Source organism: Acanthochromis polyacanthus, chromosome 14 (assembly GCF_021347895.1).
Source record: "Acanthochromis polyacanthus isolate Apoly-LR-REF ecotype Palm Island chromosome 14, KAUST_Apoly_ChrSc, whole genome shotgun sequence".
Taxonomy (NCBI): domain Eukaryota; kingdom Metazoa; phylum Chordata; class Actinopteri; family Pomacentridae; genus Acanthochromis; species Acanthochromis polyacanthus.
In genome coordinates this window covers 1,360,326-1,375,601 of record NC_067126.1, presented here as the reverse complement: position 1 = coordinate 1,375,601, position 15,276 = coordinate 1,360,326, and the positions used below count along the sequence as shown (strand labels likewise).

Sequence of the window (15,276 nt, the reverse complement as noted above, 5' to 3'; positions counted from 1 at the left end):
ATACACACACATATAATACACACACATATAACACACACACATATAACACACACATAATACACACACACATAATATACACACATATAATACACACACACAGAATACACACACATATAATACACACACATATAACACACACATAATACACACACACATAATACACACACACATAATACACACACACATAATACACACATATATAATACACACATAATACACACACACATAATACACACACATATAATACACACATAATACACACACACATAATACACACACACATAATACACACACTCATAATACACACACATATAATACACACATAATACACACACATAATACACACACACATAATACACACATAATACACACAAACATAATACACACACACATAATACACACACATATAATACACACATAATACACACACACATAATACACACACACATAATACACACACATATAATACACACATAATACACACACACATAATACACACACATATAATACACACACATACAATACACACATAATACACACACTCATAATACACACACATATAATACACACATAATACACACACACATAATACACACACATATACACACACATATAATACACACATAATACACACACACATAATACACACACACATAATACACACATAATACACACACACATAATACACACACACATAATACACACGCACACATAATACACACACATATAATACACACATAATACACACACATATAATACACACACATATAATACACACATAATACACACACACATAATACACACACATATAATACACACACATATAATACACACACATATAACACACACATAATACACACACACACATAATACACACACATATAATACACACATAATACACACACACATAATACACACACACATAATACACACACATATAATACACACATAATACACACACACATAATACACACACATATAATACACACATAATACACACACATAGTACACACACACACATAATACACACACATATAATACACACACACATAATACACACACCTATAATACACACACATAATACACACACACAATACACACACATATAATACACACATATATACACACACATATAATATACACACATATAATACACACACACATATGATACACACACACAATACACACACATATAATACACACACACACAATACACACACATATAATACACACACACATATATACAAACACATATAACATACACACATATAATACACACACACAATACACACACGTATAATAGACACACATATAATATACACACATATAATACACACACACATATATACACACACATATAACACACACACACATATATACATACACATATAATATACACACATATAATACACACACACAATACACACACATATAATACACAAACGTATAATATACACACATATAATACACACACACACAATACACACTCATATAATACACACACATGTAATACACACACACATATAATACACACGCACACACACATAATACACACATAATACACACACACGGTATTCACACAAACACACACACATAATACACACACATATACACGCACACATATAATACACACACACATATAATATACACACACATATAATACACACACATATACACACACACATATATATACACACACATATAATATACACGCACATATAATATACACGCACATATAATACACACACATATAATATACACACACATATAATAAACACACACATATAATACACACACATATAATATACACACGCATATAATACACACACACACAATACACACACACACAATGTACACACACACAATACACACACATGTAATACACACATACACACACACACATATAATACACACACACATATAATACACACGCACACACACATAATACACACATAATACACACACACATATAATACACACACAATACACACACATATAATACACACACACACAATACACACACATATAATACACACACACACATATATACATACACATATAATATACACACATATAATACACACACACAATACACACACATATAATACACACACATATAATATACACACATATAATGCACACACACACAATACACACACATATAATACACACATATATACACACACATATAATATACACACATATAATACACACACACATATGATACACACACACAATACACACACATATAATACACACACACACAATACACACACATATAATACACACACACATATATACATACACATATAATATACACACATATAATACACACACACAATACACACACATATAATACACACACATATAATATACACACATATAATACACACACACATATATACACACACATATAATACACACACACACATATATACATACACATATAATATACACACATATAATACACACACACAATACACACACATATAATACACACACATATAATATACACACATATAATACACACACACACAATACACACACATATAATACACACACATGTAATACACACACACATATAATACACACGCACACACACATAATACACACATAATACACACACACGGTATTCACACAAACACACACACATAATACACACACATATACACGCACACATATAATACACACACATAATACACACACACATATAATATACACACACATATAATACACACACATATACACACACACATATATACACACACATATAACATACACGCACATATAATATACACGCACATATAATACACACACATATAATATACACACACATATAATAAACACACACATAATACACACACATATAATATACACACGCATATAATACACACACACAATACACACACACACAATGTACACACACACAATACACACACATGTAATACACACATACACACACACACATATAATACACACACACATATAATACACACGCACACACACATAATACACACATAATACACACACACATATAATACACACACACAATACACACACATATAATACACACACACACAATACACACACATATAATACACACACACATATATACATATACATATAATATACACACATATAATACACACACACAATACACACACATATAATATACACACATATAATACACACACACAATACACACACATATAATATACACGCACATATAATATATACGCACATATAATACACACACATATAATATACACACACATATAATAAACACACACATATAATACACACACTTATAATATACACACGCATATAATACACACACACAATACACACACATATAATACACACACACACAATACACACACGTAATACACACACATACACACACACACACACACACACACACACACACATAATACACACGCACACACACAATACACACACATAATACACAGACATAATGCAGACACACACACAATACACATAATACACACACACGTAATTCACACAAACACACACACATAATACACACATATATATATATATATACATACACACATATAATATACACGCACATATAATACACATATAATACACACACATATAATACACACACATATAATATACACACACGTACGCACACATATAATACACACACACATAATATACACACACATAATGCACACACATAGAATAGACACATGATACACACACATATAATGCACACACATATGATACACACACACATATAATACACACACATATAATACACACACATAATACACACACACATATAATACACACACATATAACACACACACATAATACACACACACATAATACACACACATATAATACACACAGATATAATACACACACACATAATGCACACATATATAATACACACATATAATACACACCCATAATACACACACATATAACACACACACATATAATACACATACATAAAATATACACACATAATACACACACATATAATGCACACACATATAATACACACACATATAATGCACACACACATAATACACACACATATAATACACACACATATAATATACACACATAATACACACATATAATGCACACACATATAATACACACACATATAATACACACATAATACACACACACACAATACACACACACACATAATACACACACATATAATACACACACATAATGCACACACATATAATACACACACACATAATTCACACACAATACACACACACATATAATACACACATATATACACGCGCATATAATACACACATAATACACATAGTACTCTGCTGTGTTGGTACTTGTACTGTAACAGAGTATTTGTACTCTAATGCTGTACTTGTACTGAAACAGAGTATTTGTACTCTGTAATGTTGGTACTTGTACTGAAACAGAGTATTTGTACTCTGCTGTGTTGGTACTTGTACTGTAACAGAGTATTTGTACTCTGTAATGCTGTACTTGTACTGTAACAGAGTATTTGTACTCTGCTGTGTTGGTACTTGTACTGTAACAGAGTATTTGTACTCTGTAATGTTGGTACTTGTACTGAAACAGAGTATTTGTACTCTGTAGTGTTGGTACTTGTACTGTAACAGAGTATTTGTACTCTTCTGTGTTGGTACTTGTACTGTAACAGAGTATTTGTACTCTGTAATGCTGTACTTGTACTGTAACAGAGTATTTGTACTCCATACTTATTTTGACGTCACACTCAGTATGAGTAGTACGTTAGCATGCCATTTCAGACACAGCCCAGATGTGTTGTTCAGATGAACACAGTAACATGAAGGAACTTACAGGCAGTTAGTTCATCAATCAGTGTCATTGATCCGGTCAGTGAATGCAGCATCAGTCAGCCAATCAGGGATCAGCAGAAACCGTCAGCACAGCTTTATAAGGAGACCAGGAAAACCCTGCAGCAGCAGGAAAACCCCAACACTCTCATACACACACACACACACACACACACACACACACACACACACACACACACACACACACACACACACACACAGACACACAGATAAGCAGCAGGAGGTTCCCACAGACTAGATGTCCATGTGTGGACAGCAGAACTGAGAACGCTCTACATCACTGTCCTTCTATTTAGTGGCTTTAACCAGTTATTTTAAGTCAGCAGGAAGTCACATGACCACTCACAAGGAACCCTTCACAATAAAATCACTACAGATCCTCTGTTTCAGTCGCACTGCTCATGTTGCTGACCTCCTCACTGTTTGAAGGAAACTCAAACAGCAGAAAAATACACTGACAGTCATTAAAACTTTGAGACCATATTTTTCAACATAATTTTAATTTTGAAGCCCGAAACTGGATTTTCTTCATATGAATCATTTGTTTAGCATATTGGCATACAGAAACAAAAATCTAAAGTTTCAAGAATCATTTCAAAATAAAGAATTTCACAAAAGAAAATGGCACCTGCCAAACACAAAGTCACAACAGTCAATACCGAGTATGGCCTCCATCTGCTTGGATGCAGGCAGCAATCCGTCAGTTTGTTTTTAAAAGTGGGGGGGACGGAGACCACAGCACTTTGAGAAAATGTCGAAGAACGGCGGCAAAATGCCACAAGCTGGGCTCAAACTCACAACCACCGCACCAAAGGTGGAGGCTCAACCTGTTGAGCTATCGGTACATGCAGGTCGAGGGGTCTGTGGGCCGCTATAGTACTAATTCTCCCGGGCCGAAATTTTGCCCCTGCACGCCTCTGGTCGGAGCTTCCACTTGGCACGGGTGCAAATTTAGCATCTGTGCTTTTTTTTTAACCTCACGAAGGTGTGCTGCATGTCTGTGCAACTGTCGGCCCAGTGCGGATGGTGCGTTCAGGAGCGTCGGAATTTTCTATACTGCTGAAAATAAATGGGTTTACAACGGCTTATATGTGAAGAATTTGAATGTGTTGGAGAAAAAATGACCCCTGACAAAAAGTGGGGGGGACACGTCCCCACCGTCCCCCCTAAACTGACGCCTATGGTCGGTGCATGCTTTGGACCAGGCTTCTGATTGTGGGTTGGGAACAGCCCATATGCCTGGCTACATCACTGTAGCTCAAAGCGGCCTCCATCATACCCAGTGCCCGGAGACGTTGTTCATGCGATAGACGTGGCATGATGCTGTTCACTGGACTAACAATGGTGGCCTTTTTTGGGCCTTTATATAGGCCTTCAAACCCATTCTCACATTGTGCAGATACTCACTGAGTATTGCTTGGTGTGTATTTGGTTCACTTTTGCAAAGTGACCAACCCATGTGCAATGAATCATGACAAAATGACAACTCATCATTATCTCCACTACCAGGGCACTAGATCATCAGTAAATCCACAATGAATCATTACAACCCCCCTACAAGTAGAATTCTGCCTACATTTCTACCTCAAAGTTTCTATTGACTGTCAGTATACGTTTAAAAACAGAAGAAATTTAGATCGATACCAGTAAAATAATTATGTTTTTATCAGATTTAAATATTTAAACACAGGACCAAAGAACAAATCACAGTTTCCAGAGTTATGATTTCTGATGAGGACATTATTTACAGTTTGGGCCTGTTTGTTTGTTTAGAGTTAACATCTGAAATTCTACCGTTTCTGGGATTTTACTGCATTTGTTAAACTGTTAAAGATTAGTGTACTGAAGGAAAAAGCAGTCTCTGTCTATTTCCTAGAAAACTGAGAGTTTTCCAGCTGATATTTAAGGTAGTGAAGGTCCTGAACAGACTTTAATTATTTTTAGAACAGCAGCAGCTCCTGGAAACCTGTAAAGGGTTCATTCAGTCATTATCTGTCTGTAGTTCCCTCTGGCATGTCTGAAATGTACACACAACTTGTACATGTGTTCATCTTCACACACACACACACCAAATTAAACACACGTGAGTGTGTTTAATGACCCATTTGGTCTGTGTGTGTTGTAGAAAGACAGAAAAGGAAATCCACCGTCCTTATATGGAAAAGGATGAGTGAGGATCTAACTGACTCTCTCTCTGACACACACACACACACACACACACACACACACACACACACACACACACACACACGTTTGTTTTTCTATACCGGTGGGGACTTACCATTGACTCCCATTCATATCTAACTCCTAACCCTTACCCTAACCCTAACCTTAACCATCACCAAATCAATGCCTAACCCTAAACAAACGTTTTTGCACTTTTACATTTTTTATTAACAACAATATGGCCAAGAAAACGGTGTTGCCACTCGTGGGGACCTCATTTTAGGTCCCCACCGTAAGACAAGTCCCCACCTTTATAGCAAATAGTCAGGTCAAAGTCCCCACCGGTATAGCAGAAACAAGTACACACACACACGACCATCCTATCCAGTCTTTTCCTCTGTACTCTACTCATCATTTTCTCTCATTTTTGGTCTCAGTTTTCATTTTCTGTCTTGTTTTTATTTTCTGTCTCATTTTTATCATTTCCGGTCTCTCCCTGGTCGTTTCCTCTCCTTATCCTGTAGAGGTTTTTATATCTCCATGTTTCCTCTCTACTCTGCTCATCATCAGTAGAAAGATGTTTCACCGTGCTGGATGGATCTCCAGCTACCTGCTCTTCTTTTCTCTGTTTGTGCTGCATTTAATGAGTGGCTTTCCTCTCAGTCTCTCTGAAGAAACACTATCTGCAGCTCAACTCTGAATGTTTTGGTCTCAGCTGAGTTAGTAGTGTTTGATATAACTTAGTTTCTCTCCTACTCTCTGTGTTCATTAAACTACATCTTAATCCAGCTGAACTACAATATAGCTGCTCTCCTTTCCAGACGTTTCTGTTGTCGGACAACAGAACCAGGATGAAACAGAGGGACTCATCCAGATCACATGCTAACATGCTAACATGCTAACCAGCAGTAGCTTCATTAAATACTGATTTTATAACGTCGTCTGACAACAAACACAGCACTCACACAGATTTACTAGAAAATGATCCTCAGAGAGAAAATTACAAGATTGAAAGTCTAATGTATCCGTCAGGCAGAGAGAGAGTCTTCTTCCTGAAGGGGGCGGGGCCAGCAGCAGCTCATTAAAAGCCACAGACACTGATCCTTCCATCCATCCATCCTTCCATCCATCCATCCATCCATCCATCCATCCATCCATCCATCCATCCATCCATTTCTTCCTCTTATCTGGGGTCGGGTCGTGGAGGCAGCAGATGAAGCAGGTCATTTCAGGCATTCCTCCTCCCAGCAAAACTTTCCAGCTCTTCCTGGGGGATCCTGAGGTGTTCCCCCTGAATTCTCCTTAGTCACTAAACAAAGCTCCCAAATGTTCACGTTACAAATGATATCGGAGATTGAAGTCATAAATATAATTAATGCTATGAAAAATTCCAAGGCAAAAGATCATCATGGTTTAGACACTGGATTTCTTAAAAACATAAAACAGCCCTGGCTGAACCTATTAAACACTTAATTAATTTATCAGTCAAGAATTCGACCGTTCCACAAGCTTGGAAGTTGGCTTCAGTCACCCCCATTTTTAAAGCGGGAAATAAACATAACATAAAAAATTACAGACCGATTAGCATATTGTCAGTTGTTTCAAAGATTCTTGAAAAATGGGTTGCAAAGCAGTTAATAGAACATCTAAACAGCAGTGAAACTCCTTTGCACCCAATGCAATTTGGTTTTCGTGCAAATCATTCAACTGAATCTGCTATAATAATGTTTATGGAAAAAGTTAAAGGGAGATTGGAAAAAATTAATTACGTAGGGGCAGTTTTCCGAGATTTGAGAAAAGCATTTGATGTTGTAAATCATAATGTGCTTCTGTCAAGGCTGCAAACATTTAATTTCTCTGACCATGCCCTGAAATGGATGGCATCATATTTATGGAACAGAAGGCAGGCCACAGTGGTCAATGGGAAGAGATCCTCTTATTTAGATTGTCCACTAGGTGTCCCTCAAGGATCTATTTTGGGGCCTGTTTTGTTTTCGCTTTATATAAATGATCTACCAGATGTCTGTCAGGGTGTGGACATACAGTTATACGCTGACGACGCGGTGATTTATACAAGTGCAAAGACACCTGAGGAAGCAGCCCAAACTTTAACATCAGCTTTAACCTTAATTCAGAATTGGTTGACCAGCTCCTGTCTACAGCTAAATACACAAAAAACGGTCTGCATGTTTTTTTCAAAAAGAACCACCAACATTGCTTGTTCAAATGTATATATTGGAAATCAGGAGCTGCAATTAGTAAATGAATTCAAATATTTAGGAGTGTTACTAGATTCTACACTCTCATTTAAGAATCATGTCAAAATGATATCTAGAATTATTAAATATAATGTGTCTAACTTTAACCAAATAAGACGATCTATTAGTGACCAAGCTGCTATGATGTATTTGCACTGTATGATCTTTTCCCATGTAAGTTACTGTATCACAATTTGGTCTTTGACAGGAGCAACAGTTTTAGAACCAATTAAAAGGCTTTATAAAAAAGCATTGAAAATCTTAGATAAAAAACCCTTCACTTACCATTACTGTAACATTCTCCCAAAATATAATTTGTTAACCTTTGAAAACTTTATAAAATTCAAAAATCTCTGTTTTATTTATAAAACCTTACACGGGCTGACCCCACCTCCCCTCAAAAGTTATATAAAATATAGAAGTTCCTCAATTACCACACGAGCCGTAAGCAGAGGTGACTGTGAGGCTCCACAGAGAAAAACTGTCATTGGTCGAAATGTTCTGTCTTATAAAGGCAGCGTACAGCGGAACAGTCTGCCAATGACAGTGAGGGAGATCCCCACCTTTACAGCTTTTAAAACTAAACTAAAAGATTGGCTTAGGTTAACCCAAACCTGTGAGCATAATTGATGTAAAATAATAAATGCACCTTAGAGTGATGTGCAATGCTCTATAGCACTTCATGGGAAGTATTTTTAGAAATTATACTGTATATTTTTATAAACCAACTGAAATAATTTATATTTATTAGTATGTAAACCACTAAATGCACCTTAGGGCAAGTGTGCAATGCACCAAAACACTTAAAAAAGTCCATTTACTGTGATATTTTGCTTTGTTTGGGTGACTTTGCGGGGATCCTTTGGTTGATCTTCTATGGAGTATTGTGGATGTAAATTGTCCTTATGTCTTGTCTCACTGTGTCTGTCCTACATATTGTCTTTCTTTATTGTTATTGTGATTTGTGATTTCTCTGTCCTCCTTTGTCCTCTTGTATTTGAGAACTTTTTATTTCATGTTTTATGAGACACATCACATCAACCTGGCAGGGACAACAGATGGAAATTAGCCTTTGGCTATAATCTGGCATATTTACACTTGTGTTCATTAATATGTACTGTCCCTATGAAATAAATAAATAAATATAGAGGGTTCTGAGTCTGCCCCAGGGTCTCCATGTTCAGAAAACCTCCAAAGGAAGTCTCCCTGGAGGATCTGAATCAGATGTCCAAACCACCTCCACTGGGCTCCCTCCAGATGTCTTGATCTTCTCCTCCTATCTCTAAGGCTGAGCCTAGACACCCTACAGAGGAAGCTCATTTCAGACGCTTGTATCCATGATCTCATTCTTTGGGTCACTACCCAGAGCTCATGACCATAGGTGAGGGTTGGAACGTAGATGGATGGTAAACTGAGATCTTCTCCTTGAGGCTCAGCTCCCTCTTCATCACGACGGTTCGATACGAGGCCTTCATTACTGCTGACGCCGCACCAATCCTCCTGTCCATCTCTAGCTCCATTTTCGATCACTAGTGATATAGTGCCTATCATAAGTATTCACCCCCTTTGATGTTTTACCCTTTTATTGCTTTCACAAATCAATCATGGTCAATAAAATTTGGCTTTTTTAACAAAAAAAATATTGGAAAAAACTCTTTAATGTCAAAGTGAAAACAGATTTCTATAAAGTAATGTTAATGAAAGAAAATTATATAAATGAAAATAATTGTTTGCATAATTATTCACCCCCTTCAAGTCAGTATTTAGTAGATGCACCTTTGGCTGCAATCACAGCAGTGAGTCTGTGTGGATAGGTCTCAATCAGTCTGCACATCTGCCCACTGCAATTTTGCTCCATTCTTCTTTGCAAAACTGCTCAAGCTCTGTCAGGTTGCGCGGGTATCGGGCATGAACAGCCCTTTTCAAGTCCAGCCACAAATTCTCTATAGGATTGAGGTCTGGGCTTTGACTCGGCCACTCCAGAACATTTACCTGGTTCTTTTTTAACCATTCCTGTGTAGCTTTTGCAGTATGTTTTGGATCATTGTCTTGCTGGAAAATAAATCTTCTCCCAAGACGTAGTTCTCTTGCAGACTGAAAAAATTGTCCCCCAGGATTTCAGTGTATTTTGCAGCATTCATTCTGCCCTCTATCTTTACAAGCCTTCCAGGTCCAGTTGCTGAGAAACATCCCCACAGCATGATGCTGCCACCACCATGCTTCACAGTGGGGATGGTGTGTTTTTGGTGATGTGCAGTGTTTGGTTTCCTCCAAACATGACGTCTTGCCTGATGGCCAAAAAGCTCAATTTTGGTCTCATCAGACCAAAGAATCTTCTTCCACTTGACCATGGAGTCTTCCACGTGCTTTTTGGCAAACTCTAGTCCAGATCTAATATGACTTTTCTTCAACAGTGGCTTTCTCATTGCCACTCTCCCATAAAGCTTTGAGCGGTGAAGAACCCGGGCAGCAGTTGCTACATGCACAGTCTCTCCCATCTCAGCAGCTGAAGCTTGTAACTCCTTCAGAGTAGTTGTAGGGGTCTTGGTGGCTTCTCTCACTAGTCTCCTACTTGTAGGTCACTCAGTTTACGAGGGCGGCCTGATCTAGGCAGATCCACACGAGTGCCATATTCCTTCCATTTCTTGATAATTGATTTCACTGAACTCCGGGCGATGTTCAGTGCCTTGGAAATGTTTTTGTAGCCATCCCCTGAATTGTACTTCTCAATAACCCTTTCCCTGAGTTGCTTAGAGTGTTCTTCTGTCTTCATGGTGTAACAACCCGGTCTCACGGGGATTCGTGAAACTGTCACGTAAGTTTTAGTTTCGGTTTCGTGCGCACCAACACGATTTCGTCATGTTTTTCGTGCCGCTCACCACGAAATGTTTTTCGCTGTGGTAATCACATCTGAAAGTGGTTTATACCGGCGGATTCATGACGATCTAAGCTGTCCATCGGCGTATACTGCTTGTGTGATCGCGTTTGCGGCCGCCGGCCGCCGGACATTCTTGAAATTCCTATGCAAATTGGTAAGTGTACCACCGGCTTATGGTTAGGTTATGGTTAGGGTTATGGTTAGGGTTATGTTTAGGGACGATGTCATGCAAAATATAGCGTTGGATTCGCCACGGTTTTACATTAAAAATATAATATACACATTCTTTTGAAATACGTTCTGAGTGGCACGAAAAGTCCGCCGTTTAAAATACATTGGTGCGCATTTCGTGGTGAGCGGCACGAAAAACATGACGAAATCGTGTTGGTGCGCACGAAACCGAAACTAAAACTTACGTGACAGTTTCACGAATCCTCGTGAGATCGGGCTGGTTGTAATGGTAGCCAGGAATACTGATCAACCACTCTCTGGACCCTTCAGACAGGTGTTTTACAACTCAATCACTTGAAACACACCCACAGCACTCAGGTGATCTTCATTTCACTAATTGTGAGACTATTGGCAACAATTTGATGGACCTCTATTGAATTTGACCATTAAATTAAAAATTAATTATGCAATTATTTTTATTTATATAATTTTCTTTCATTAACATTACTTTATATAAATCTGTTTTCACTTTGACATTAAAGAGTTTTTTCCAATTATTTTTTTGTTAAAAAAGCCAAATTTTATTGACCATGATTGATTTGTGAAAGCAATAAAAAGGTAAAACATCAAAGAGGGTGAATACTTATGATAGGCACTGTACTTGAACCCCTTCACTTGGGGAAACAACTAACCCCCAGAGGGAGCAATCCACCGATTTCCATCAGAGAACCATGACCTCAGACTTAGAGGTTGTGATCCATATCTCCACCGCTTCACACTCGACTGCAAACAGCTCCAGTGCTGCTGAAGGTCTGAGGAACCAACAGAACCACATCATCTGCAAAAAGCAGAGACGAGATCCTGAGGTTCCCAAACCAGATACCCTCCTCACCTTGACTGATCCTTAAGATCCATGAAGACCACAAACAGGATCAGAGACAAGGGACAGCCCTGGAGGAGTCCAACACTCACTGGAAACGAGTCTGACTTTGTGCCGAGTATGTGGACACAGCTCTCACTTTGGTTGTACAGGGACTGAATGGCTGGTAGCAACGAGCCTGGTACCCCATACTCCCTCAGTACCCCCACAGAGCCCCTCAGGGGACACGGTCATAGACCTTCTCCAGAACGAAATCTCGGCAACCTCTGCCAGGGATATGGATGAAGATTCCCCCAAGTTTTCAGGCTCTGCCTCCTCCACAGAGGACATGTTTACCGGGTTCAGGAGTTTCTCAAAGTGCTCTTTCCACCGCCCGAAAACATCCCTAGTAAAGATCAGCAGTTCTCCCGTTAGATTTTACACATCCTGAGCAAAGCCCTGCCTCCCCTTCCTGAGGCGCCGAGCAGTTTGCCAGAACTTCCTTGAGACTAGCCTTCTCCATAGTCTCTCTGAACTCCTCCTACATCCAAGTTTTTGCTTCTCTGACTACCACAGCTGCCCTCCTTTTGGCCGACCAGTACCCATCAGCTGCTTTAGGAGACCCCCGAGCCAGCCAGGCCTGAAAGGCCTCCTTCTTCAGCCTGAAGGCTTCCCTCACCGCTGGTGTCCATCAGCAGGTTTTTGGGTAGCCGCCGTGACAGGCACCAGTGACCTTCAGGCCACAACTCCTAACGGCTGCTTCTGCAATGGAGGCTTTGAACATGGACCATTCAGACTCCATGACCCCAACCTCCCCCAGGATGCAGGAGAAACTCTTCTGGAGGTGGGATTGAAAACCCCACAGACAGGGTCCTCCTCCAGATGTTCTCAGTTCATCCTCACTGCAGGTTTGGGTTTACCAGGTCTGTCCATCAGTCTTCCATCAGATCAACTCACCACCAAGTGGAGATCAGCTGACAGCTCTGCTCCTCTCTTCACCTGAGCGTCCAAAACATCCGGCTGCAGGTCTGATGATACGACTATGAAGTCCATCATGGAACTTTTAAGGTGTTCTAGTACCAGGAACACTCATGAGAACCTTCTGCTCCATCATGGTGTTTGTTATGACCAGTCTATGACCAGAACAGAAGTCCAATAACAGAACACCACTCAGGTTCAGATCAGGTCGTTCCTCCTAATCACCTCCTCCAAGTTTCTCCATCGTGAGCGTTGAAGTCCTCCAGGAGAACTATAGAGTCTTCAGGTGGTCCCCCTTCCAGGAACCACCCAGAGACTCCAAGAAGGCCGGATACTCTGAACTGCTGTTGGTGCAGAAGAACAGACAGCAGTCAGAGTTCTGACTGAGACAGTTTAGTATAAAACCAGGATTATGGAGTCTGGAGGCAGTGTTCTTCCTCATGTGTTTCTGCTGTATCTAAACTCTTCTTCATGTGTTTCTGCTGTATCTAAACTCTTCTTCATGTGTTTCTGTGCTGCAGGCCGACAGCAGGTCAGGCGGTCGGAGGTCAGAACTTTGTGTGAAGCTCCTCGATTCATCAGCTGCCTCACAGACCTGAAGGTGATGGACGGCAGCAGAGTTGCCATGACGGTGGAGCTCAGCGGTACGAGTGTGTGTGTGTGTGTGTGTGTGTGTGTGTGTGTGTGTGTGTGTGTGTGTGTGTGTGTGTGTGTGTGTGTGTGTTAGCTGTGGTATTTCCTGTCTGATCTCAAGGGAGATGGTGGAGATGAGATGAGGACAGATTTACTCTGGACAAGTTCTGCCTCTTAATTTCCTTTTAGAATGCATTTGTGTGTGTGTGTGTGTGTGTGTGTGTGTGTGTGTGTGTGTGTGTGTGTGTGTGTGTTGGGGTTCCACTGATCAGACAGTCCTTACTGGGTTTTTACTCATGAGTTCATTAAAAAAGTGAACTATAGTGGAAATCTCCATATTATGGACCCAGCAGAGAGTGTGTGTGTGTGTGTGTGTGTGTGTGTGTGTGTGTGTGTGTGTGTGTGTGTGTGTGTGTGCGTGTGTGTGTGTTACATAATGATTTTCCACAGTGGGTTTTCTCCATATAAGCTGTGGGG

General features: G+C 39.3%; 1 protein-coding gene across 1 annotated transcript in view; it reads left to right on the top strand.

Moving 5' to 3' along the window:
* Positions 1 to 15,276, top strand: part of mylkb (myosin light chain kinase b) — a 103,874-nt gene that overhangs the window by 21,821 nt on the left and 66,777 nt on the right. The window contains 1 exon segment of the mRNA XM_051958750.1: positions 14,688 to 14,810. Coding sequence (XP_051814710.1) covers positions 14,688 to 14,810 — 123 coding nt within the window.